We start from the raw sequence: 25,330 nt of genomic DNA, 5'->3' as shown, positions 1-25,330 counted from the left end.
GTTTCTAAGAGTGTTGCCCTCGATGTCTCCCTGGGCCCGCAGGCTGTTTCGGTGCTCAAGGGGCGATTCGCCTTTCGTTGGGCGTCCTCCTCCTTCACATATTTGGGGATTCAGGTATCGAGTGACTTGACACGTATCTTCGACCTGAACTTTGGCCCCCTCCTTTCCTCCTTTACTTCAGATCTGACGAAATGGGACAGACGTGACTTCTCCTGGTTGGGATGAGTGAATATCATTAAGATGAATCTGTTGCCCAGTATCTCTTCCTGACTCTTCCTATCTTCCTCCCCCGCTCCTTCTTCCAGACTCTCAACAGACTGTTTACCCGCTATGTCTGGGGCTCACATGGACACCGTATGGCCCGACGGGGTCTGACTCGACCGAAGACGGACGGGGTACTGGCCCTTCCCGACCCCTATTTATATTACCTGGCCTCGGTTGCCACTAGGGTTATGGACTGGTTCCACCATCAAGACCGTAAGCTTTGGGTGCGTTTGGAGGCCCTCCTTTCCCCGCTCCCACTGACGTCCCTTCCTTGGATGCGAGCGTCCTATTGGTCTGCTGCTCACTTGACGGGTCTCCCGCTAGTGGCGCGGTCAGTGCTCCGGGTGTGCCTCCGTTACTTGGGTGGGGCGGGCCTCTTACGCCCCAATGGCCCTTTGACACCGATATGTGGCAACCCTGACTTCCCCCCGGGGAGACTCTCTAGCTCTTTCCTGACAAGGCTGCGTGGGACAGTCTTCCAGTTTGTCCATGTCCTTCACTCTGGGTCCCTGAAGTCTATAGCGGAGGTCCTACAGGGGGAATCCCTAACCCCCTCCATGCGTTGGCAGTACACCCAACTGACACACTTCTACACAACCTGGAGGCTCTCCTTAGACCTCCACAGGCCATCCTTGTGTATAGCTGACAACTCTCCAGGTCATCTTATTTCGGTGCTCTATGCCCTTCTGCAGTCGAGTGATGATGCTCGGGCTCCGGCCCATAGGGAGGGATGGTCCCGGGAGATGGGCCGCACCTTTGCCCCTCAGGACTGGGAAAAGGCGTGTACCTTGTGCCATAAATCCTCCGTGTCTGTTAAAATTCAGGAAACAAATTTCAAAATCCTGTCGAGGTGGTACCGTGTGCCGACTTTGCTTCACCGATGCTACCCGTCAGTCCCTGACACGTGTTGGAGGTGTGGCTCTGCCCCTGGGACCATGGTACATATCTGGTACGATTGCCCTCTTATTACGCCCTTTTGGTCGGGAGTCCTAGACGCAGTCTCCAGGATTGTGGGCTTTGCTGTTCCGAGGTCCCCTCAGGCTGCCCTGCTGTCCATGCTGCCGGGCCAGGTGAAATCCCTAAAGAAGGGCCTGGTTGGAATCTTACTCTCAGCTGCTAGGAGGGTGGTCCCCCGCAGATGGAAATCAGTACAGCCCCCGCGCTAGCTGACTGGGTTCAGGAGGTTCAGACTATCTACGGGATGCAGTAGACTGTGTAAGATTTCTCTCATTACCATTGTTATATGATCTCGCCAGTGATTGTCAACTCTGCGAGTGCTGTAGTTGGAGATTTATTACCACCCTACTTGCGGTGGATGTTGTTTGTTCTCCCATATTTGTTCAATAAAAACTTTTTGAATACAAAAAAATGTACGTCCTGGTGTGTGAAGTACCCTGCACCAGGACGTACATTTACATCCGTGGTCGTTAAGGGGTTAAATATGGATTTAAAAATACACACAAATTCTGTCAGGCCGTCTTTCCATGTTGATGCCTCAGTTGGTTTATTAAAGGTCGCCAAACATGTGACAACACCGGGAGAATCTTGAACCTATTCCATGATGTGGCGCTGGAGGAGGAGTCTACTGTTTCGGTCGCTGGATGCTGAGAAGGGATTGGACCATATAAACCGGTGGTTTACCTTCTCACCATCCAACAGAGGGGGATGGGGGGGGGGACTTTTTGGATGCAGTAAAAGCTCTATATACAGCCCCATATGCTGGGGTCTTTACATACAGAGAATTATCACAAGAATTTATGATTAGTAACAGGACCCGACAAGGTGAACCGTCCCCTTTTATCCTCTGCATAGATCCTATAGCTCAAGCAGTTCCACAAGATCCTGGTATTTCTGGGGTCTCAATAGGAGAAGGAACCAGACAATCTCCCTCTATGCAGATGACATAATATTCACCCGACAACAAGAGTCATTGCCTAAGTTTCTATCACTGAAGGATTTCAGCAGGATCTCTTATTACAAGCTTAAAGGGGCATTCCAGTTAAAAACATTTTTTTCAATCAACTGGCTCCAGAAAGTTAAACAGATTTGTAAATTACTTCTATAAAAAAAAAGTATTTATCCTTCCAGTACTTATCAGCTGCTAAAGTTGAGTTGTTCTTTCCGGTCAGACCACAGTGCTCTCTGCTGACACATCTGTCCATGTGAGGAACTGTCCAAAGTAGGAGAGGTTTGCTATGGGGATTTGCTTCTACTCTGCACAGTTCCTGAGACAGACAGAGGTGTCAGCAGAGAGCACTGTGGTCAGACAGAAAAGAACAACTCAACTTCAGCAGCTAATAAGTACTGGAAGGATTAAGAATTTTTTTTTTTATAGAAGTAATTTACAAATCTGTTTAACTTTCTGGAGCCAGTTGATGTGAAAATTTTTTTTACTTGAATACCCCTTTAACCCCTTGGCGACTCAGGGTTTTTCATGTTTTCCTCTTCACCTAAAAATCAAAACCCTTTTTGCACCTACAGACTCATATGAGGCTTATTTTTTGCGCCACCAATTCTACTTTGTAATGACATCAGTCATTTTACCCAAAAATCTACAGCGAAACGGAAAAAAAAATAATTGTGCGACAAAATTTAAGAAAAATCACCATTTTGTAACTTTTGGGGGCCTCCGTTTCTACGCAGTACATTTTTCGGTAAAAATGACACCTTATCATTATTCTGTAGGTCCATACGAATAAAATGATCCCCAATTATATAGGTTGGATATTGTCGCACTTCTGGAAAAAAATCATAACTTCATGCAGGAAAATTAATACGTTTAAAATTGTCATCTTCTGACCCCTATAACTTTTTATTTTTCCGCGTACAGGGCAGTATGAGGACTCATTATTTTGCGCCGTGATCTTTAGTTTTTATCGGTACCATTTTTGTTTTGATCAGGCTTTTTATTAATTTTTATGGTATAAAAAGTGACCAAAAATCCGCTATTTTGGACTTTGGAATTTTTTTTACGTGTACGCCATTGACCCTGCGATTTAATTAATGATATATTTTTATAGTTCGGACATTTACGCACGCGGCGATACCATATATGTTTATATTTATTTACATTTTTTTTTTAAATAGGAAAAGGGGGTTGATTTGAACTTTTATTAGGGAAGGGGTTAAATCACATTTATTTACTCTTTTATTTTGCAGTGTTATATTTCCCATAGGAGACTATAACATACAGTACATTGATTGCCAGCACTGATCAATGCTATGCCATAGCATAGCATTGATCAGTGTTATCGGCGGTCGATTGCTCAAGCCTGGATCTCAGGCTTGGGGCAATCAATCGTCGATCGGACGCGCCGGAGGCAGGTGAGGGACCCTCCTCTTGTGTCCTTGGTACCCCGCAGTTTTGTTGTGATGGTCCTGATCAGCGCCCTCAGCTAGCTGGAAATGCTATTTTCCTATTTTAGACGCCGCAATCAACATTGATTGCAGCATCTAAAGGGTTAGTGTCAGAAATGTGACCAATCAGTGATGTCCGTCATTAGTTGTGGGTCCTGGCTGCTAATAACAACCGGACCCACCAGGTATGAAGTGTGTTCAGCTTCATTTATGGCCAGTGTCCTGAAGGGGTTAATAGATTCCTTACTATACCCTGTTATAAACCTCATATAGGTAAGTGTCCTCAGGTGTCATCATGGAGGATTTCCGAGCTCTTTATTATAATCTTCCTGACAACATGGCCGACACTACATAAACAATAAATCTCCATATAATGGCCGTCCTTAGTATAGGTTATTCATATAGGAAGAGTTATATGGGCTTCAATGTCTTTAGTCTCATCTCACCCTCTTGGACTTTCTTCCCAAAGGGCCGGTTACCTCATCCAAAATGGTGGATTTCATCCTTCCAAGATGGCCGCCTCTGTCTCAGCTTCTCACAGCCTCCATTCTTCCATTCTTAGTCTCCCTCCTCATGAACTCATGTCTTAAAAGGGGCACTCCGCAGGAAAAAAATTTTTTCTTTAAATCAACTGGTGCCAGAAAGTTAAACAGATTTGTAAATTGAAAATCTTAATCCTTCCAGTACTTATCAGCTGCTGTATGCTCCACAGGAAGTTCTTTTCTTTTTGAATTTCTTTCCAGTCTGACCACAGTGCTCTCTGCTGCCACCTCTGTCCATGTCAGGAACGGTCCAGAGCAGGAGAGGTTTGCTATGGGGATTTGCTCCTACTCTGGACAGTTCCTGGCATGGACAGAGGTGTCAGCAGAGAGCACTTCCTGTGGAACACAGCAGCTGTTTGTTGGGTGTGTCTGACTTCCAGAGAGAGAGGATTGAAGCAGTGTTTCCTACAGCCTTTTCCCCAGGAGGGTGGCAGCTTCCTTGGGAGAGCCTCCTGCTATGGAGCCCCAGACTTCCACCCCTCGAACTAGGCCGGAGGGGGGTGGGAGTGAGAGAGCTACGGCCGATTCCAAGGACAGGGTGAGAAGATCCAGCAGGCTCCGCAGTAATGTGGAGCCCACTCCCCCGTCCTTCGCTGGAAACCGCAAGGCGTCCGGTAAGAAGCTTATGGTTATGTCTTCGGGGACTGTGTCTGATACTATGGAACCCCAGCAATGGGGGGTGAAGGGTCCCAGGGAGTCGCTAGCTACTTTCGGTTCCCGCATGCAGGCAAATCTTGTAGAATATGAGCAGCTGGGGAAAAAGCTGAAAATCATAAGGGAAGACCTGAAGTTTGCTCGCTACCAAACAGATAACTCTGCCAAGGCTATGAGGGCTAAGTTTGCTGCCAGGGTGTGTGAGCTGAAGGCAGAGGAGCAGGAGGTGGTGAGAGCCCGAATGCTGATTGTAGAGGGAGCAGGCATGTTTAAAGAAAAATTAAAGAATGAAGACCGCTATAAAACCATGCGGACCCCTGTGAAGGAGGAAGAGGATAGTCAGGGGGAGGAAGAGTGCTTGTGTGTCACGGAGGAGAAGATGGAGGAAGGTGGTGAGGGAGATGGCGGCAGTGAGGGTGATGAGAGTGAGGGGGATGTGTGTGATACCCCGTGTACCCCTAAGACCTCTGTCACCCCGAGTGCGGATTACATCAACCCTGCCCAAGTCGCCCTACCAGCCACCTCTGAGGAAAGTGACAGTAATGATGGCGGTGACAGTGGACTGGTCTGTGGGGGGCTCATGCGGGCCATAGTGATGCAAGAGTCACCCACCCGTCTGGAAAATTTCAGTTTTGGCCAGGACCTGGGCCCTGAGGAGAGGAAGAGGAGGAAGAAGAAGAAGAAGAAAAAGACTGAGGAGCAGATAAAGTTTGTTTTCTCTCCTATCCAGCAGTCTGGGCCACCTGAAAAGTTGGTTCAAGCTGCTGGGCCCCCCACCCTGTCAGATCCCGCTTCTGCTGTGGAACGGGACCAGCACGGGGGGTACAGTGCTGCATCCAACATGGCCGCGGGTGCTACAGTCACGCGTCCTGCTGGTAGGGAAGAGCAGGACAGGCTAATAGTGGGCAATAGTTATGCGGCAGTTTGCAAGGGGAGCAGTTCCCCGAGTATTGTGGGCAATGTTACTAGCCCTGCGGGGCACTTCCCTGAGAGGGGGGGGGGAGTGTCCAGGCGCCTGAGGTGTGTGGTGAGATCTTCTGCTTGGGGGGCGGTCCCCTGGGCGCTGCTAGTAGTGTCGGTGCTGCGGGGCACTCCCCTGAGAGGGAGGGGAGCGTCCAGGTGTCAGAACCTGCTGCTGAGCCTGTGCGGTTGGGCACAGTGTGTGGCGCAGGCACTGCAGGGATCTCCCCTGTGAGAGAGGGGAGTCCCTGCACATCAGTGGCAGGAGGAGTGGTGGAGGTGCGCCTGGAGGGGCAGCCTCAGCTTCGGGAGGTGATGTCGGCGGTGACATCTCGAATGGAGGAGGAGTCAGCGTCGCCGACAATGGCAGCCGCCGGCGACCTGAGAATGTACAAAAAGGCCAAGCTAAAGCATGTCCAGGCCAGCCCAGAGGTAGTGGGTGAAGCAGCTGCTGATCCCAAAAATACTGTCAATAAAAGCAATGTTAATACAAGGTGTGTGAAAGATGGGAGTGGTAGTGCTGTGGATGAGAGGGGTGTATGTGGCAGTGGTAGTGGTGCAGATGGGAGGAGTGGTAGTGGTGTGAATGAGAGTGGTGATAGTGGAGTGAATGAGAGGAGTGGTAGTGGTGCAGATGGGAGGAGTGGTAGTGGTGCAGATGGGAGGAGTGGTAGTGGTGCAGATGGGAGGAGTGGTAGTGGTGTGAATGAGAGTGGTGATAGTGGAGTGAATGAGAGGAGTGGTAGTGGTGCAGATGGGAGGAGTGGTAGTGGAGTGATCGGGAGGAGTGGCAGTGAAGTGATTAAGAGTGGTGATAGTGGAGTGAATAGGAGGGGTGGTAGTGGTGTAAATGAGAGGAGTGGTAGTGGTGCAGATGGGAGGAGTAGTTGTGTGAATGAGAGTAGTAGTAGTAGTGGTGTGGATGGTAGGAATAAGAGTGGCTTTTGTGGCAGTACAGGTGGCCTAGGCGGGGATGTAGGGACGGTGTCTGGTCCGGCTGCCCCCCCGGTCGTCAGGAGTTATGCAAGTGTGGCAGCTGGGGGTTCAGTAGGATCTTTACCTCCTGCATCTGGTGAAGGTCAGTTGCAACGGCGTCTCCTGGAGGCACTAAAGAGAGGACAAAGGACGCTCCAGGTAGAGGGAAAGGAGATGGACCTGTCTTTTTGGGTGGAGAGACATGGTCTGGTAGCGTTCCGAGAGAGGAATGGGGAGACCGTATGGTCCCTCCAGACACACGGGCAGGAGGTAGGTCGCAGGAATGTGGCCCGTTTGGTCTGGAAAGGCGAAGATGCGTGCCCCCAAAGGGGCAAGGTGGTGGAGCTTCTTTTCCAGATGGGTTTCAGGGCTGGGGACATCTTTGCCCTGATTCACCCCTTCGGCTCCTCCGAGTTTGACGTCAGCTTTGTTAGGCCGGAAGGACTAGATCTCTTTTGGTCTAATTATGAGCTGATGAAAAACGAGCCCGGATGGCGAGATTTCGCTGTAAAAGCGGTATCTCGCCAGAGTATGGTAAAGAAAGTGACCGTTTTGACCCGTAACGAGTCACTTTCTTGTTATGACATTATGACCTGGCTGGGCAGGTACGGGGAGGTGACGGACGTCCCCCGGAAGAACTTTGACGAGCACAATATATGGTCTGGGGCCTGGACATTTTCCGTTCGTCTCAGGCGTTCAGGGAACACGGTCACCCACATCCCTTCGGCCGCCTTTCTGGGACGCGACAGGATTCAGATCTTCTACCAGGGGCAGCCGAGGCTGTGTCACAGGTGTGGTGACCCAAACCACTTTAGTGCCAACTGCACTCAGCAGATATGCGCCCTCTGCTGTGGGGTGGGTCATCTGGCGGCCACCTGTGGGCAGATTCGGTGTAACTTGTGTGGTGACTTAGGTCACCCGTTCAGCCGGTGTCCACGCTCGTTCTCCAACACTGTGACCGCCCCAGCTGGGGAGAGCCTAACGGTTGCCCCAGCGGGGGAGGGGACTAGTGGAGGAGAGGGGGCACCAAAGCCAGTGAAGGAAAAACATAAGACCCCCTCTATGCGGAGGCGAGAGGAGAAGCGCAGGTTGGAGAGGGCCCTTGAGAATGCCCAGGTGCCAGGGGTAGCTCGGGGTCCCACTTCAGACACTGGCTCAGAAGGAGGTCAGAATAACTCTGAGGCTTTGGGTGGGGCCGAACTGGATGAGGAGATAGGGAGACTGCGTAGGGAAGAATGTCAAGATGCTCCTTCCTCCAGTCATGCCTCTGAATCCGAAACTGTGGATGAGGAGGAGAAGGAGGGGCAGACAGTAAATGGTGGCCAGGAAAAGAAGAAGAGGAGGAAGAAGGGTAAGAGTAAGGCAGCGCCGTCCTCCTCTTCAGTTGTAGCCTCAGACCATAGAAGGAACAACTCAGTCTCTGACCCTCTGATCGTCCTTTCAAATCGATATGAGGCCCTTGGGGATACCATCTCCCCTCCTCTTCTCGAGGGTCCGGAGGCAGTGCGGCCTCCAGGAGGTGCCGAGCCTCCTTCCTCTGGGGCAGTTTCCTCAGGGGGAGAGGTAACACCAGATGCTGGAGGTAAAGATCCTGGGATGGATATATCCCTGAGTTTAAAAAGAGGCAAAGGGTCTTCCTCCGATTCAGATGGGGGTGGAGGGAAGGAGAGGAAGAAGGTTTAAAGGGTGAGGCCATCTAACTCAATCACCCAGGATGGCGGCACTCACCCCACTGACACTGGCATCTATTAACTGTGCCAGCATAAAGTCGGATACGGCTAGATTCGCAGCCTTTGATTTTCTCGGCCGTGTTGAAGCCGACATTTTGTATCTGCAAGAGACCAGGTTGTCAGATTTAGCCTCCCTGGTAAAAGCCAGAAGAGAGTGGAGGCGCGGTCCCTCCCACTGGTCTCTTGCGGCTGAGCCGTATAGTGGGGTGGCGGTCCTTTTTACCGCTCCTGTTGAATGCAGACGGGTTATTGAGTTAGAAATGGGGAGGTGCCTGATCTTAGATGTCTTCATGAAGGGACAAGAGCTCCGGCTCATTAACATCTACGCCCCACAAACTAAGCGGGGCCGTAAAGATCTCTTTATGAGGATTAAGCCCTTTCTTTTTACGAGTCGGCAAGTGATCTTTGGAGGGGACTTCAATAATGTCACGAGGTCCCAAGATAGGAGAGGCTCCAATGGTCCGCTGACTTGCGATAGTGTGGCACTGATTAGCATAGCTAGAGAAGCTCGCCTAGAGGACGCCCACATCCGGAGCCCCTCAGGCCACACGGGTTTCACCTATCATCAAGGTAGTCGCAGGTCTAGGATAGATAGGTTTTATTTAAAGGAGGAAGCCATCTCTTCCGCAGTGTCCGTGGTTGAGGTGGAGTTCTCCGACCACTGTATGATTTTGTTTTCCCTGAATGTTTCAGAGACCCCCCGGATGGGAAAAGGTTATTGGAAGCTGAATTCGTCCCTCCTGGAGGAAGCAGAGATAAGACAGTCCTTTGAGGATTTTCTTCAGAGTCAGGTACCTTTACTGGACCTATGTAGTAGTAAGTCAGAGTGGTGGGAGATATTCAAGAAGTGGGTTGCGGGGTTCTTCCGCCAGCTCTCGAGCCTCAGGTCCCTGAACAGGTATCGCCTGTATCAGGGTCTGGAGGAGGAAACTCGAGCTTCTCGTCTCGACTGGAGGTAGCAGAGAGGATATCTCCAGAGTGAAATCCTTGCTGATGGGGTGTCAGTACGATAGGCACGCATCTTTGGTTTTTGAGAGGGATTTCGGGAAGTACCGCTCGCCCGACCCTTACAGAAACTGTAAGATGTCAGTGAGTAGTAAAGTAATTTCAGGACTGATTGATAGTACAGGATCTCTGAATCGGTCCAGATCAGGGATCTTGGAGGTCGTCAGATCCTTCTACTCGCACCTCTTGGGGAGGAAGGATCTAGATCGAGACAAGATGTCGGCTTTCCTGGCTGAAACCATTCCTGAGCCAGGGGTAGACCCCTCTCTTGATGTTTTGGCAGAAGGAATCAGGGAAGAGGAAGTGAGACTGGCGATCGAGGGGCTCGCCCCTAAGAAGTCGCCGGGTCCGGATGGCTTAACATCCGAGTGGTACAGGACCTTTAAGGAGTCTTTAGCTCCCCTCTTGACTGAGGTATTCAATGAGTGTCTCTCCTCGGGCACTCTGCCGAAGTCAATGAGGAGGTCAGCCCTGATTCTTCTATCAAAGGGTAAAGATCCCAGCCGTATTGAGAATTGGAGGCCCATAGCTCTTCTCAATACGGACAGGAAGCTTCTGGCCAAGATACTGTTTAATCGGCTGGTGAAGTTTGCACCCCGGCTCCTTTCAGGAGCTCAGCACTGCTCTGTTCCAGGCCGAAGCACCTTAAGTGCTGTCCTTAGTGTCAGGGAGGCAGTGGAGAGGAGTAGTGCGGGTTTCTGGAAGGGGTACTTGCTGTCCCTGGATCAGGCCAAAGCGTTTGATCGGGTGAACCACGAGTACCTCTGGTCCGTCCTCCTGAGATATGGCTTACCGAGTACTTTTGTGAATTGGCTTAAGATCTTGTATGCAGGGGCAGAGAGTTTCCCACTGGTGAACGGTTGGTCTGGCCGCTCTTTTGAGGTGGGGTCCGGAGTCCGTCAGGGTTGTCCTTTGAGCCCGCTATTATACGTGTTCGCAATCGATCCCTTCGTCCGGAGGGTAGATTGTGGGCCGTTGGCGGGAGTCGGGATGAACCTGGCAGAGCTGGATGTCGCCCAGAGAGTGGTGGCGTACGCTGACGATGTCACCATTTTCGTGTCCTCGCGAGAGGAGGTCGATGTGGTGATGTCGGAGGTGGACCGCTACTCGGAGGCATCCGGGTCTAAGATCAACCGGGATAAGTGTGAGAGTCTCTGGCTGGGAGGGGGAGATCCCACGTTTGATCTCCCGGACACCCTTCCAGGGCCCCAAGACTCAGCAAAAGTGTTGGGCATCATATTCGGCCAGGATGATTATCCCACCAAAAACTGGGATGGTAAGCTCCAGGATGCCACTCAGAAGGTGGACCAGTGGAAGGGTTGGTCTATGACCCTCAGGGAAAGGGTACACCTGATCAAATCGTACCTGCTCCCCTTGTTTATCTATCTGGGCAGCGTATGCATCCTGCCAGAGGCTTACTACACTAGGGTCTACAGCCTGTTTTTCCAACTGTTATGGGGGAACAGGATGAACCTAGTCAAGAGGGAGGTTACGTACCGCACAAGGAGACTAGGGGGTTTATCTATGGTAAACCCTGTGGTGTTCTTAACCAACACCTTCTTGAAAGCTAACATCTCAAACCTCTGGTCAGAGAGGGCTTCTCCGTGGGTACTCTCCTGTAGGGAATGGTTTCGGCCTTTCTTCCAGGAATGGGAGACAGGAGGGCAAGTGAAGGACCTCCGTACGCCCCATGGATATCTTCCGGCTTACGCTACCCCGACTCTGAAGGCGATACGTCGGTGGGGTCTGGGAGTGTGGGAGATCAGGACCCAGTCAAGGCAGTTCCTTGACAAACGGGTTCTGTTGACCCACTTCCAGAAGCCTCTGGCGCTCAGGGACTGCCCAGGTCGGGATCTGAGGGTGGGGTTGTACCTTTTAAACATGAAAAGGATCCCCCAGAAGTTTTGGGACTTGGCCTGGCGCTGCTTTCAGGGGAAGCTATATGTGAGGGACAATTTGAAGTGTAGGAACTCTGATGACCGGGGATGTCCCCGAGAAGAGTGTGGGGACACGCTGGAAAGCATGGACCACTTCCTGCTTCATTGTCCCTTTAATATAGGAGTTTACAACAGGGTGGGCGCTTCCATCGGCTGGAGTCAACTTGCCGGCCTTACCTATCAGGAGTGGGCTTATGGGGCATTCAGGAACCTGGGTGGCCGAGATCGGGGCACTTTATTCTTAGTCAGTTTAGTGGTTAGGTACTACACGTGGAATGCACGGTGTTTAGTGTCGACCCAACAGAAAATCCTCTCCGAGGTGGAGGTCTGTAGGAACATCACCGGTGACCTTGGGAAGATCAGGTCTTTGGAGTATGGCAGTCTTGGTACCAGTAGGGCTTCTCTCCTATGGAGAGGGTTTTCCTTTGATGTGCCCTAGGTACTAGACCTTTTGGGTAGAGTACCTTTATTTTGGTTGGGGACAGTGTCAGAGGGACAGAGATAGGATGAGAACAGGGTTAGTTTGAATGAAGGGATAGGATTAGGGAGAATTGTAGGGGGAGTTAGGGAAAGAGTGTAAAATTATTTTGAATGTATCAAGTCTGCCATCCTTCTCCCTGGTGGTGGGCTGATGCATGTGCACGCTAGTTTTTTGTTTTGTTTTTAAGCTGATATGGTATGAAGGGCTTACAGGCGACCAAACTTGGGCCTAAAGTGGGTTGTGGTTCAGTTTGTATAAGTTTGTGTATAAGTTGGTTGGGAGGAGTGCTAGGTGGGGAGGGTGTGCTTGTGGGTGGTGGTGTTCATCTTTGGGGGACCTGACATGGGTCAGTTAAGGACTGGACTTTGTGAACTGTAAGAACGGTATGGACTCTGACCCATGTACAGGAGGGGTGGTGTGGGTGAGGGTACAGTTTTAGTGTAGGGTTTTTCCTAGGGTTTTCTATTGATTTTGTAGGGGTTTTCTGTAGTGCATATATTTTGTTTATATTATATTTTATTTATATAGTATATTTAGTAATTTTGTACCTATATTGTGTTATATCTATATTGTTTCATATTGTTTCAGCGTTATGGTAGCCGGACCAGTTGCTGTATTGATATGTGGTTTATTTAGTTTATTTCAGTTATTTGGTCTGTTTTATGTTTTCTTTGGTATTTTCATTAGTCCCGGATAGAGGATCCAGTTAATTTGGACGTTTTGTAAGTGAATGTATGTGTGATATGATTATTTTGATGATTATTATTATTATTACTACTATTATAGTTTTTGTTTGTATGTATGTATATGTACAAAAAAATATAATAATTTTTTATTTTTTATTTTTTTTTTTTTTTGAGGTGTGCTTGCTACGTTTCTGTTTAGTTTTCTTGTTGCGTGTTCCCAAGTATGGATGGTTTTGAGTTATAGTCGGATAATGATAACTTTTATGTTTATATTTTGACAAGCCAAGTTGTGCTATTTTATTTATTTATTTTTCTTATGTTCATTTTCGGTAAGTGTGTGAGTGTTTGATTAGATATTTTGGGCATACTTTAATATCTTAGTATTTTAGTATCTCAGTAAAGCTGGGCTGGCCGGTTAGGCAGGGTTTTGTTTATGAGGTTTTGTTTTTGGTTCTAGAGTATTTCTTATTTATGTTATAGCTGGTTAAGCTTGCTTTGTGTTTTGTATTTGATAAGTTTTGTATTTTTCTAATAAAAAGAGTGTCAGCAGAGAGCACTGTGGTCAGACAGAAAGGAAATTCTAAAATAAAAGAGCATACAGCAGCTGATAAGTACTGGAAGGATTAATATTTTTTTCTGTTTAACTTTCTGGCACCAATTGATAAAAAAAAAAAGTTTTACTTATACTCAAAGTCATGGGTATGTTTTATTATATTTGGGGGGTGTCTATTATAATTGGGGGGTTGTATTATAATTGGGGTTATCTACTATAATTGAGGGTGTGTATATTATAAATGTGGGTGTCTATTATAATTGAGGGTGTGTATATCATTGGGGTGTCTATTATAAATGTGGGTGTGTCTATTATAATTGAGGATGTGTATATAATTGGGGGGTGTCTATTATAAATGTGGGTGTGTCTATTATAATTGAGGATGTGTATATAATTGGGGGGTGTCTATTATAATTGAGGATGTGTATATAATTGGGGGGTGTCTATTATAAATGTGGGTGTGTCTATTATAATTGAGGGTGTGTATATCATTGGGGGGGTGTCTATTATAAATGTGGGTGTGTCTATTATAATTGAGGATGTGTATATAATTGGGGGGTGTCTATTATAAATGTGGGTGTGTCTATTATAATTGAGGATGTGTATATAATTGGGGGGTGTCTATTATAATTGAGGATGTGTATATAATGGGGGGGTGTCTATTATAAATGTGGGTGTGTCTATTATAAATGTGGGTGTGTCTACTATAATTGAAGGTGTTTCCTTTATAATAATTCCTTATTTATATAGCGCACACAGATTCCGCAGCGCTGTACACTCATATTGGTCCCTGTCCCCATTGGGGTCACATGTTTTTGAAGTGTGAGAGGAAACCGGAGGAAACCCACACAAACATGGAAGAACATACAAACTCTTTGCAGATGTTGATGGATTTGAACCTAGGACTCCAGTTCTGCAAGACAACAGAACAAACCACTGAGCCCCCATGAGGGGTGTTTATCCTAATATATATATATATATATCTGGTTCATTACGAGTCCAGTCCTCCTCCCTTGTGGGCCGGCATGGTATACATTAGGTGGTGGGTGTTTTCTTATTGGATACTTCATGTGTATATATATGGTATATCCTCCCACTGTACTGAAATAGTATTGTACTATGTCATTAGGTTCTATATATATATATACATCCAGCACTGTACAGTGTATCTCAGTGATAACCTGTAACCTTGATAATGAGAACATGTATTGAGAAATATCCCATAATATGTAACATATGTGAACAAAGAGCGATCTGTCAATCATGGCCGGTGGGGAATATCCAGTCCCAGCAGCTCCCCATGGATTATACCTGTTGGGTCTTCACCATGAGGAGCAGCGGACACATCATATCTCTACATTGTTATGGGGGATTATTTCCCAGCAGACAAAATTATAGAGATAAATGGATAAGAAACTTTATGTCTGAAAAGTAAATCTTTATTAATCACTCGTAACAATGAGAAGTTTTCAGCGGGCACTACCGTGGATTCACAGGGAGGGATACAAATCCCTTCTCCGATGGCAATAATACGGCCGCTCATAAATGCCTCTATCTGGTGGTGCTCAGCAATAAAGTCCTTAGACTAATGCAACTCCAAACAAATAAGAGAGAGAATGCGACAGCGCAACAAAATCCTTCAGGCTTTATATCATGCAGGTGTACAGACAGGTGCAAATCACAGAGCAACGTCCGGTTCACACTGACTTGTGCTTCTTCCTGCTCCCGGAGCCAGAAGAAGCACAAGTCAGTGTGAAAGGGACGTTTCTCTGTGATTTGCACCTGTCTGTACACCCGCATGATATAAAGCCTGAAGGATTTTGGTGAGCTGCCGCATTCTTTCTCTTATTTGTTTGGAGATTATTTATATATATATAATATTCTAGTACCTGGTGACATATATACAGATGTGTTATTTGGATTCTATTTGCATTTTGTATATCAGACATTTTCTGGAATACTAATACTTTTTCGATTTATTGGTCTAAATTGATGTCTCTTGTGACTGACTGCAATGTTGTAATTTTTGCACAATTTGACAAGTTAAAAGGCTACTTTGTATGTGTTCTTTGGTGCATAAGAAGACTTGCTTTTCGAGTAAAACATTTTCCACATTCTGAACATGAAAATGGTTTCTCCTCTGTGTGAATTATCTGATGTTTAACAAGCCGTGATTTAGAAGTAAAACATTTTCCACATTCTGAACATGAAAATGGTTTCTCCTCTGTGTGAATTATCTGATGTTTAACAAGGCGTGATTTAGAAGTAAAACATTTTCCACATTCTGAACATGAAAATGGCTTCTCTCCAATATGAATTGTTTGATGTTCAGATAGATGTGATTTCTGAGTAAAACATTTTCCACATTCTGAACATGAAAATGGCTTCTCTCCTGTGTGAGTTCTCCGATGTTCAACAAGCCGTGATTTATAAGTAAAATATTTTCCACATTCTGAACATGAAAATAGTTTCTCCCCTGTGTGAGTTCTCTGATGTATTATAAGCCGTGATTTAGAAGTAAAACATTTTCCACATTCTGAACATGAAAATGACTTCTCTCCTGTGTGGGTTGTTTGATGTTCAACAAGATGCGATTTATGAGCAAAACATTTTCCACACTGTGAACATGCAAATGGCTTCTCTCCTGTGTGAGTTCTCTGATGTATTACAAGCCGTGATTTAAAACTAAAACATTTCCCACATTCTGAACATGTAAACAGCTTCTCCCCTGTAAGAGCTTTTTGATGCTCAACACTTCTATTATTACTTTTTTGAGATGACAGATCTTGGCTGTGAAGGGCTGAGGGTGTATCTGGGATAATGGAATGTTCTTCATATGTATCTTGTGTGATATCATCATCATCTGCTTTATAATCTGAAGATATAAGATTCTCCTCTGATCTCCTGCTACAAGAATCTGCAGAGAATAACACAGATTTTATTAATAACTGCGCCCATATTTATAGTCTTTTTAGTAGAACATTATAAGTGCAGCATGTGACATCATGGAACCTTCTCCCCGTCCTCCGGATAATAAATAGTTAATGTAGACATAATATCGGGTCTTCAGGTCACATACACCCCACTCCTGGACCCCATCACACTCCCATCCAGCAGCAATGAACAATCCATAGGGCACAAATCAGACGACAGCCGAGGCGGTTCAGAGCCCCCAGCAATACAGAAGTGCTGGGAAATATCCCAAATTATTCCTCTAGTCGTCTACATGGAAATCCTGCTGACTATATAAGATGGAGACAACAGGGACAAGAAAAACAACAGCGCAAACAAGGACTTTACAGACAAGATCAGTATCAGGGAGGGTGCATACCATATATCTCACTACACTCAGGGAAAATGCCTATAAAACATTATTATGTCCTAGGATGGGGATAAGTGTCTGATCAAGGGGGGGGGGGGGATCAGATTGCTGGGACCCCCCCAATCTCCTGCATGGGACCCCGGCTTTCCCCAAGAATGGAGCGTGACAAACCCCCCACGAAGTGGCAGATGACATGACACCCCCCTTCATGTATCTCTATGGGAGAGACGGAGCTAGACGGACGCTGTACCTCGGGCTCTCCTATAGACACATATATTTGGGGGGGTGCTGGCCGCCACTTTGTGCCGGGTCGACACACCAAGTTCCGGGGATGAATCATCCCCGGGGTCCCGTGCAGGAGATCGTGGGAGGGTCCCAGCGGTAGGACCGCCTGTGATAAGTTGTCCTGCACGATAGTACTCCTTTAAAGAATTCCACACAAAATTGTTGCAGCCGGGGACTAAGTAGAATCTGTGACTCTTCAATTAGTGGTTACTACTGACCTGGGCTGCTGCCTGTAGGAATGTCCTCCTTATACTGCTCATCACTGCTCACATCTGTCTCTTCTTCTTTTACTATTATGTTTAAAGCATTAATATAGTTCAGATCTTTCTCTGTAGGAATGTGCTCCTTATACTGCTCATCACGACTCACATCTGTCTCTTCTTCTTCCTTTATGTCTGTAGCATTTATATAGATCAGATCTTTCCCTGTAGTAATATCCTCCATATTCTGTTCATCAAGAGGACGGGGACACCTCTCTGGTGCTGTTCTCTTACTGGATCTGACTGTAGGGAACACATACAGAGACTGAATTCATTCTTTACATACAAATAATGAGAGGACGTGTGTATATAGTCATGTCTATTACCTGGTGATGTGAGGGGCTGCTGATCCTCCATCATGACCTGATCCTTGTACTGATCCTTGTGTCCTTCTACATACTCCCACTCCTCCATGGAGAAATAGACCGCCACGTCCTGACACCTTATAGGAACCTGTATTGTGAATAAACATTTAATTCTATACAATTCCAGGATGTTATATGGAGACATTTGAGGGGATATTCCTGCACATGATTTATCTTCTTGCTCTCGGATGATGAGGTGATACCAGATAACAGGATGGAGACATATACCAGATAACCCAATACACAACACGGAGACATATACCAGATAACACAATACACAACACGGAGACATATACCAGATAACACAATACACAACACGGAGACATATACCAGATAACACAATACACAACACGGAGACATATACCAGATAACCCGATACACAACACGGAGACATATACCAGATAACACAATACACAACATGGAGACATATACCAGATAACACAATACACAACATGGAGACATATACCAGATAACACAATACACAACATGGAGACATATACCAGATAACACAATACACAACATGGAGACATATCCCAGATAACAGAATACACAACATGGAGATATATACCAGATAACACAATACACAACATGGAGACATATACCAGATAACACAATACACAACATGGAGACATATACCAGATAACACAATACACAACATGGAGACATATACCAGATAATACAATACACAACATGAAGACATATACCAGATAACACAATACACAACATGGAGACATATACCAGATAACACTATACACAACATGGAGACATATACCAGATAACACAATACACAACATGGAGACATATACCAGATAACACTATACACAACATGGAGACATATACCAGATAACAGGATACACAACATGGAGACATATACCAGATAACACAATACACAACATGGAGACATATACCAGATAACAGAATACACAACATGGAGACATATACCAGATAACACAATACACAACATGGAGACATATACCAGATAACACAATACACAACATGGAGACATATGCCAGATAACACAATACACAACATGGAGACATATACCAGATAACACTATACACAACATGGAGACATATACCAGATAACACAATACACAACATGGAGACATATACACAACATGGAGACATATACCAAATAACACAATACACAACATGGAGACATATACCAGATAACACAATACACAACATGGAGACATATACCAGATAACACAATACACAACATGGAGACATATACCAGATAATACAATACACAACATGGAGACACATACCAGATAACACGATACACAACATGGAGACATATACCAGATAATACAATACACAACATGGAGACATATATACCAGATAACATAGTACACAACATGGAGACATATACCAGATAACACAATACACAACATGGAGACATATACCAGATAACACTATACACAACATGGAGACATATACCAGATAACACAATACACAACATGGAGACATATACACAACATGGAGACATATACCAAATAACACAATACACAACATGGAGACATATACCAGATAACACAATACACAACATGGAGACATATACCAGATAACACAATACACAACATGGAGACATATACCAGATAATACAATACACAACATGGAGACACATACCAGATAACACGATACACAACATGGAGACATATACCAGATAATACAATACACAACATGGAGACATATACCAGATAACACTATACACAACATGGAGACATATACCAGATAACACAATACACAACATGGAGACATATACACAACATGGAGACATATACCAAATAACACAATACACAACATGGAGACATATACCAGATAACACAATACACAACATGGAGACATATATACCAGATAACATAGTACACAACATGGAGACATATACCAGATAACACAATACACAGCGTGGAGACATATACCAGATAACACAATACACAACGTGGAGACATATACCAGATAACACGATACACAACGTGGAGACATATACCAGATAACACGATACACAACATGGAGACATATACCAGATAACACGATACACAACATGGAGACATATACCAGATAACACGATACACAACATGGAGACATATACCAGATAACACGATACACAACATGGAGACATATACCAGATAACACAATACACAACATGGGGACATATACCAGATAACACAATACACAACATGGAGACATATACCAGATAACACGATACACAACATGGAGACATATACCAGATAACACGATACACAACATGGAGACATATACCAGATAACACTATACACAACATGGAGACATATACCGGATAACACAATACACAACATGGAGACATATACCAGATAATACAGTACACAACATGGAGACATATACCAGATAACACAATACACAACATGGAGACATATACCAGATAACACGATACACAACATGGAGATATATATACCAGATGACACGATACACAACATGGAGACATATACCAGATAACACTATACACAACATGGAGACATATACCAGATAACACAATACACAACATGGAGACATATACCAGATAACAGAATACACAACATGGAGACATATACCAGATAACACAATACACAACATGGAGACATATACCAGATAACACAATACACAACATGGAGACATATACCAGATAACACAATACACAACATGGAGACATATACCAGATAACACAATACACAACATGGAGACATATACCAGATAACACGATACACAACATGGAGATATATACCAGATAACACAATACACAACATGGAGACATATACCAGATAACACAATACACAACATGGAGACATATACCAGATAACAGAATACACAACATGGAGACATATACCAGATAACAGAATACACAACATGGAGACATATACCAGATAACACAATACACAACATGGAGACATATATACCAGATAACACAATACACAACATGGAGACATATACCAGATAACACAATACACAACATGGAGACATATACCAGATAACACAATACACAACATGGAGACATATACCAGACAACAGGATACACAACATGGAGACATATACCAGATAACACAATACACAACATGGAGACATATACCAGATAACACAATACACAACATGGAGACATATACCAGATAACACAATACACAACATGGAGATATATACCAGATAACACTATACACAACATGGAGACATATACCAGATAACACTATACACAACATGGAGACATATACCAGATAACACAATACACAACATGGAGACATATACCAGATAACACAATACACAACATGGAGACATATACCAGATAACACAATACACAACATGGAGACATATACCAGATAACACTATACACAACATGGAGACATATACCAGATAACACAATACACAACATGGAGACATATACCAGATAACACGATACACAACATGGAGACATATACCAGATAACACTATACACAACATGGAGACATATACCAGATAACACAATACACAACATGGAGACATATACCAGATAACACAATACACAACATGGAGACATATACCAGATAACACAATACACAACATGGAGACATATACCAGATAACACGATACACAACATGGAGACATATACCAGATAACACAATACACAACATGGAGACATATACCAGATAACACGATACACAACATGGAGACATATATACCAGATAACACAATACACAACATGGAGACATATACCAGATAACACGATACACAACAACACATACAAACATCCCCAATAATCCTGATCTGATGGTGACCGCACACACATACCTGTATCTGTAGAGGAGCCGTGTGCTTACAGGACCTGCGATGATGTCACCGTCATGTGATCAGTCACATTGAGGAGGAGGAGTCACATGATCAGGGGCTGCTGCTCTGAGAGATCTTCACACACAACACAACAGCAGTGACTGCCCCACCAGGACCTGCTCTGTATCTGCTACATGCTGGAGGTGTAGGACCTGTGATGATGTCACAATCATGTGACCAGTACATTTGGGGGCAAAATGTAGTAGTATAGATGAGACTGTGGCTGAAGGAACTGTGGGTAGGATCATGTGACAGGAGTGGGCGGAGCTCAGCAGTGCAGGAGAGAAGAGATTGTGATTGGAGGACCTGTGATAATGGTCATGTGACAGCAGAGTCCTTCATACACTGAGCAGATGAGCCTAGAGCAGCAGCCCCTGATCATGTGACTCCTCCTCCGTGTGACTGATCACATGACGGTGACATCATCGCAGGTCCTGTAAGTGGCTCCTGTACAGTCTGCAGGTGGAGGTATGGTAGAGTCTAAATCCTAGCCAGCTAAAGGACCTGGTCCATCTGATGATTAGGAAATAGCTTATGTTACATAAAAAGGCTGATACTATAGGATAAAGGACCTGGTACATCTGATGATTAGGAAATAGCTTATACTACATAAAAAGGCTGATACTATAGGATAAAGGACCCGGTCCCTCTGATGATTAGGAAATAGCTTATACTACATAAAAAGGCTGATACTATAGGATAAAGGACCTGGTCCATCTGATGATTAGGAAATAGCTTATACTACATAAAAAGGCTGATACTATAGGATAAAGGACCTGGTCCATCTGATGATTAGGAAATAGCTTATGTTACATAAAAAGGCTGATACTATAGGATAAAGGACCTGGTCCATCTGATGATTAGGAAATAGCTTATACTACATAAAAAGGCTGATACTATAGGATAAAGGACCTGGTCCATCTGATGATTAGGAAATAGCTTATACTACATAAAAAGGCTGATACTATAGGATAAAGGACCCGGTCCATCTGATGATTCGGAAATAGCTTATACTACATAAAAAGGCTGATACTATAGGATAAAGGACCTGGTCCATCTGATGATTCGGAAATAGCTTATACTACATAAAAAGGCTGATACTATAGGATAAAGGACCTGGTCCATCTGATGATTAGGAAATAGCTTATACTACATAAAAAGGCTGGATACTATAGGATAAAGGACCCGGTCCATCTGATGATTAGGAAATAGCTTATAATATATAAAAAGGCTGATACTATAGTATAAAGGACCTGGTCCATCTGATGATTAGGAAATAGCTTATACTACATAAAAAGGCTGATACTATAGGATAAAGGACCTGGTCCATCTGAAGATTAGGAAATAGCTTATACTACATAAAAAGGCTGATACTATAGGATAAAGGATCTGGTCCATCTGAAGATTAGGAAATAGCTTATACTACATAAAAAGGCTGATACTATAGGATAAAGGACCTGGTCCATCTGATGATTAGGAAATAGCTTATAATATATAAAAAGGCTGATACTATAGTATAAAGGACCTGGTCCATCTGATGATTAGGAAATAGCTTATGTTACATAAAAAGGCTGATACTATAGGATAAAGGACCTGGTCCATCTGATGATTAGGAAATAGCTTATACTACATAAAAAGGCTGATACTATAGGATAAAGGACCCGGTCCATCTGATGATTAGGAAATAGCTTATATCACATAAAAAGGCTGATACTATAGGATAAAGGACCTGGTCCATCTGATAATTAGGAAATAGCTTATACTACATAAAAAGGCTGATACTATAGGATAAAGGACCCGGTCCATCTGATGATTAGGAAATAGCTTATACTACATAAAAAGGCTGATACTATAGGATAAAGGACCCGGTCCATCTGATAATTAGGAAATAGCTTATACTACATAAAAAGGCTGATACTATAGGATAAAGGACCCGGTCCATCTGATGATTAGGAAATAGCTTATGCTACATAAAAAGGCTGATACTATAGGATAAAGGACCCGGTCCATCTGATGATTAGGAAATAGCTTATACTACATAAAAAGTCTGATACTATAGGATAAAGGACCTGGTCCATCTGATGATTAGGAAATAGCTTATACTACATAAAAAGGCTGATACTATAGGATAAAGGACCTGGTCCATCTGATGATTAGGAAATAGCTTATACTACATAAAAAGGCTGATACTATAGGATAAAGGACCCGGTCCATCTGATGACTAGGAAATAGCTTATGTTACATAAAAAGGCTGATACTATAGGATAAAGGACCCGGTCCATCTGATGATTAGGAAATAGCTTATACTACATAAAGAGGCTGATACTATAGGATAAAGGACCCGGTCCATCTGATGATTAGGAAATAGCTTATACTACATAAAAAGTCTGATACTATAGGATAAAGGACCTGGTCCATCTGATGACTAGGAAATAGCTTATACTACATAAAAAGTCTGATACTATAGGATAAAGGACCTGGTCCATCTGATGATTAGGAAATAGCTTATACTACATAAAGAGGCTGATACTATAGGATAAAGGACCCGGTCCATCTGATGATTAGGAAATAGCTTATACTACATAAAGAGGCTGATACTATAGGATAAAGGACCCGGTCCATCTGATGATTAGGAAATAGCTTATACTACATAAAAAGGCTGATACTATAGGATAAAGGACCTGTTCTCTCTGATGATTAGGAAATAGCTTATGCTACATAAAAAGGCTGATACTATAGGATAAAGGACCTGGTCCATCTGATGATTAGGAAATAGCTTATACTACATAAAAAGGCTGGATACTATAGGATAAAGGACCTCTCTCTGATGATTAGGAAATAGCTTATACTACATAAAAAGGCTGGATACTATAGGATAAAGGACCTGGTCCCTCTGATGATTAGGAAATAGCTTATGCTACATAAAAAGGCTGGATACTATAGGATAAAGGACCTGGTCCATCTGATGATTAGGAAATAGCTTATGTTACATAAAAAGGCTGATACTATAGGATAAAGGACCCGGTCCATCTGATGACTAGGAAATAGCTTATACTACATAAAAAGTCTGATACTATAGGATAAAGGACCTGGTCCATCTGATGATTAGGAAATAGCTTATACTACATAAAGGCTGATACTATAGGATAAAGGACCCGGTCCATCTGATGACTAGGAAATAGCTTATACTACATAAAAAGTCTGATACTATAGGATAAAGGACCTGGTCCATCTGATGATTAGGAAATAGCTTATACTACATAAAGAGGCTGATACTATAGGATAAAGGACCCGGTCCATCTGATGATTAGGAAATAGCTTATACTACATAAAGAGGCTGATACTATAGGATAAAGGACCCGGTCCATCTGATGATTAGGAAATAGCTTATACTACATAAAAAGGCTGATACTATAGGATAAAGGACCTGGTCTCTCTGATGATTAGGAAATAGCTTATACTACATAAAAAGGCTGATACTATAGAATAAAGGACCTGGTCCATCTGATGATTAGGAAATAGCTTATACTACATAAAAAGTCTGATACTATAGGATAAAGGACCTGGTCCATCTGATGATTAGGAAATAGCTTATACTACATAAAAAGGCTGATACTATAGGATAAAGGACCTGGTCCATCTGATGATTAGGAAATAGCTTATGCTACATAAAGAGGCTGATACTATAGGATAAAGGACCCGGTCCATCTGATGATTAGGAAATAGCTTATACTACATAAAAAGGCTGGATACTATAGGATAAAGGACCTGGTCTCTCTGATGATTAGGAAATAGCTTATACTACATAAAAAGGCTGGATACTATAGGATAAAGGACCTGGTCCCTCTGATGATTAGGAAATAGCTTATGCTACATAAAAAGGCTGGATACTATAGGATAAAGGACCTGGTCCATCTGATGATTAGGAAATAGCTTATACTACATAAAGAGGCTGATACTATAGGATAAAGGACCCGGTCCATCTGATGATTAGGAAATAGCTTATACTACATAAAAAGTCTGATACTATAGGATAAAGGACCTGGTCCATCTGATGACTAGGAAATAGCTTATGTTACATAAAAAGGCTGATACTATAGGATAAAGGACCCGGTCCATCTGATGACTAGGAAATAGCTTATACT

At 44.1% G+C, this 25,330-nt stretch overlaps 1 protein-coding gene across 1 annotated transcript; it reads right to left on the bottom strand.

The window, feature by feature from the left end:
* Nucleotides 1-14,962: 14,962 nt before the first annotated feature.
* Nucleotides 14,963-17,590, bottom strand: LOC130342047 (oocyte zinc finger protein XlCOF6.1-like). The gene is made up of 3 exons (XM_056554249.1): nucleotides 17,338-17,590; nucleotides 16,970-17,254; nucleotides 14,963-16,061 (listed from the first exon to the last, which is right to left on the bottom strand). The coding sequence occupies exons 1-3, from the start codon at nucleotides 17,519-17,521 to the stop codon at nucleotides 15,196-15,198; spliced, it is 1,335 nt and encodes a 444-aa protein (XP_056410224.1). The 5' UTR covers nucleotides 17,522-17,590; the 3' UTR covers nucleotides 14,963-15,195.
* Nucleotides 17,591-25,330: the final 7,740 nt, after the last annotated feature.

Source organism: Hyla sarda, unplaced genomic scaffold, assembly GCF_029499605.1.
Source record: "Hyla sarda isolate aHylSar1 unplaced genomic scaffold, aHylSar1.hap1 scaffold_635, whole genome shotgun sequence".
NCBI classification, from domain to species: Eukaryota; Metazoa; Chordata; class Amphibia; order Anura; family Hylidae; genus Hyla; species Hyla sarda.
This window is presented reverse-complemented; position numbering and strand designations above follow the sequence as displayed.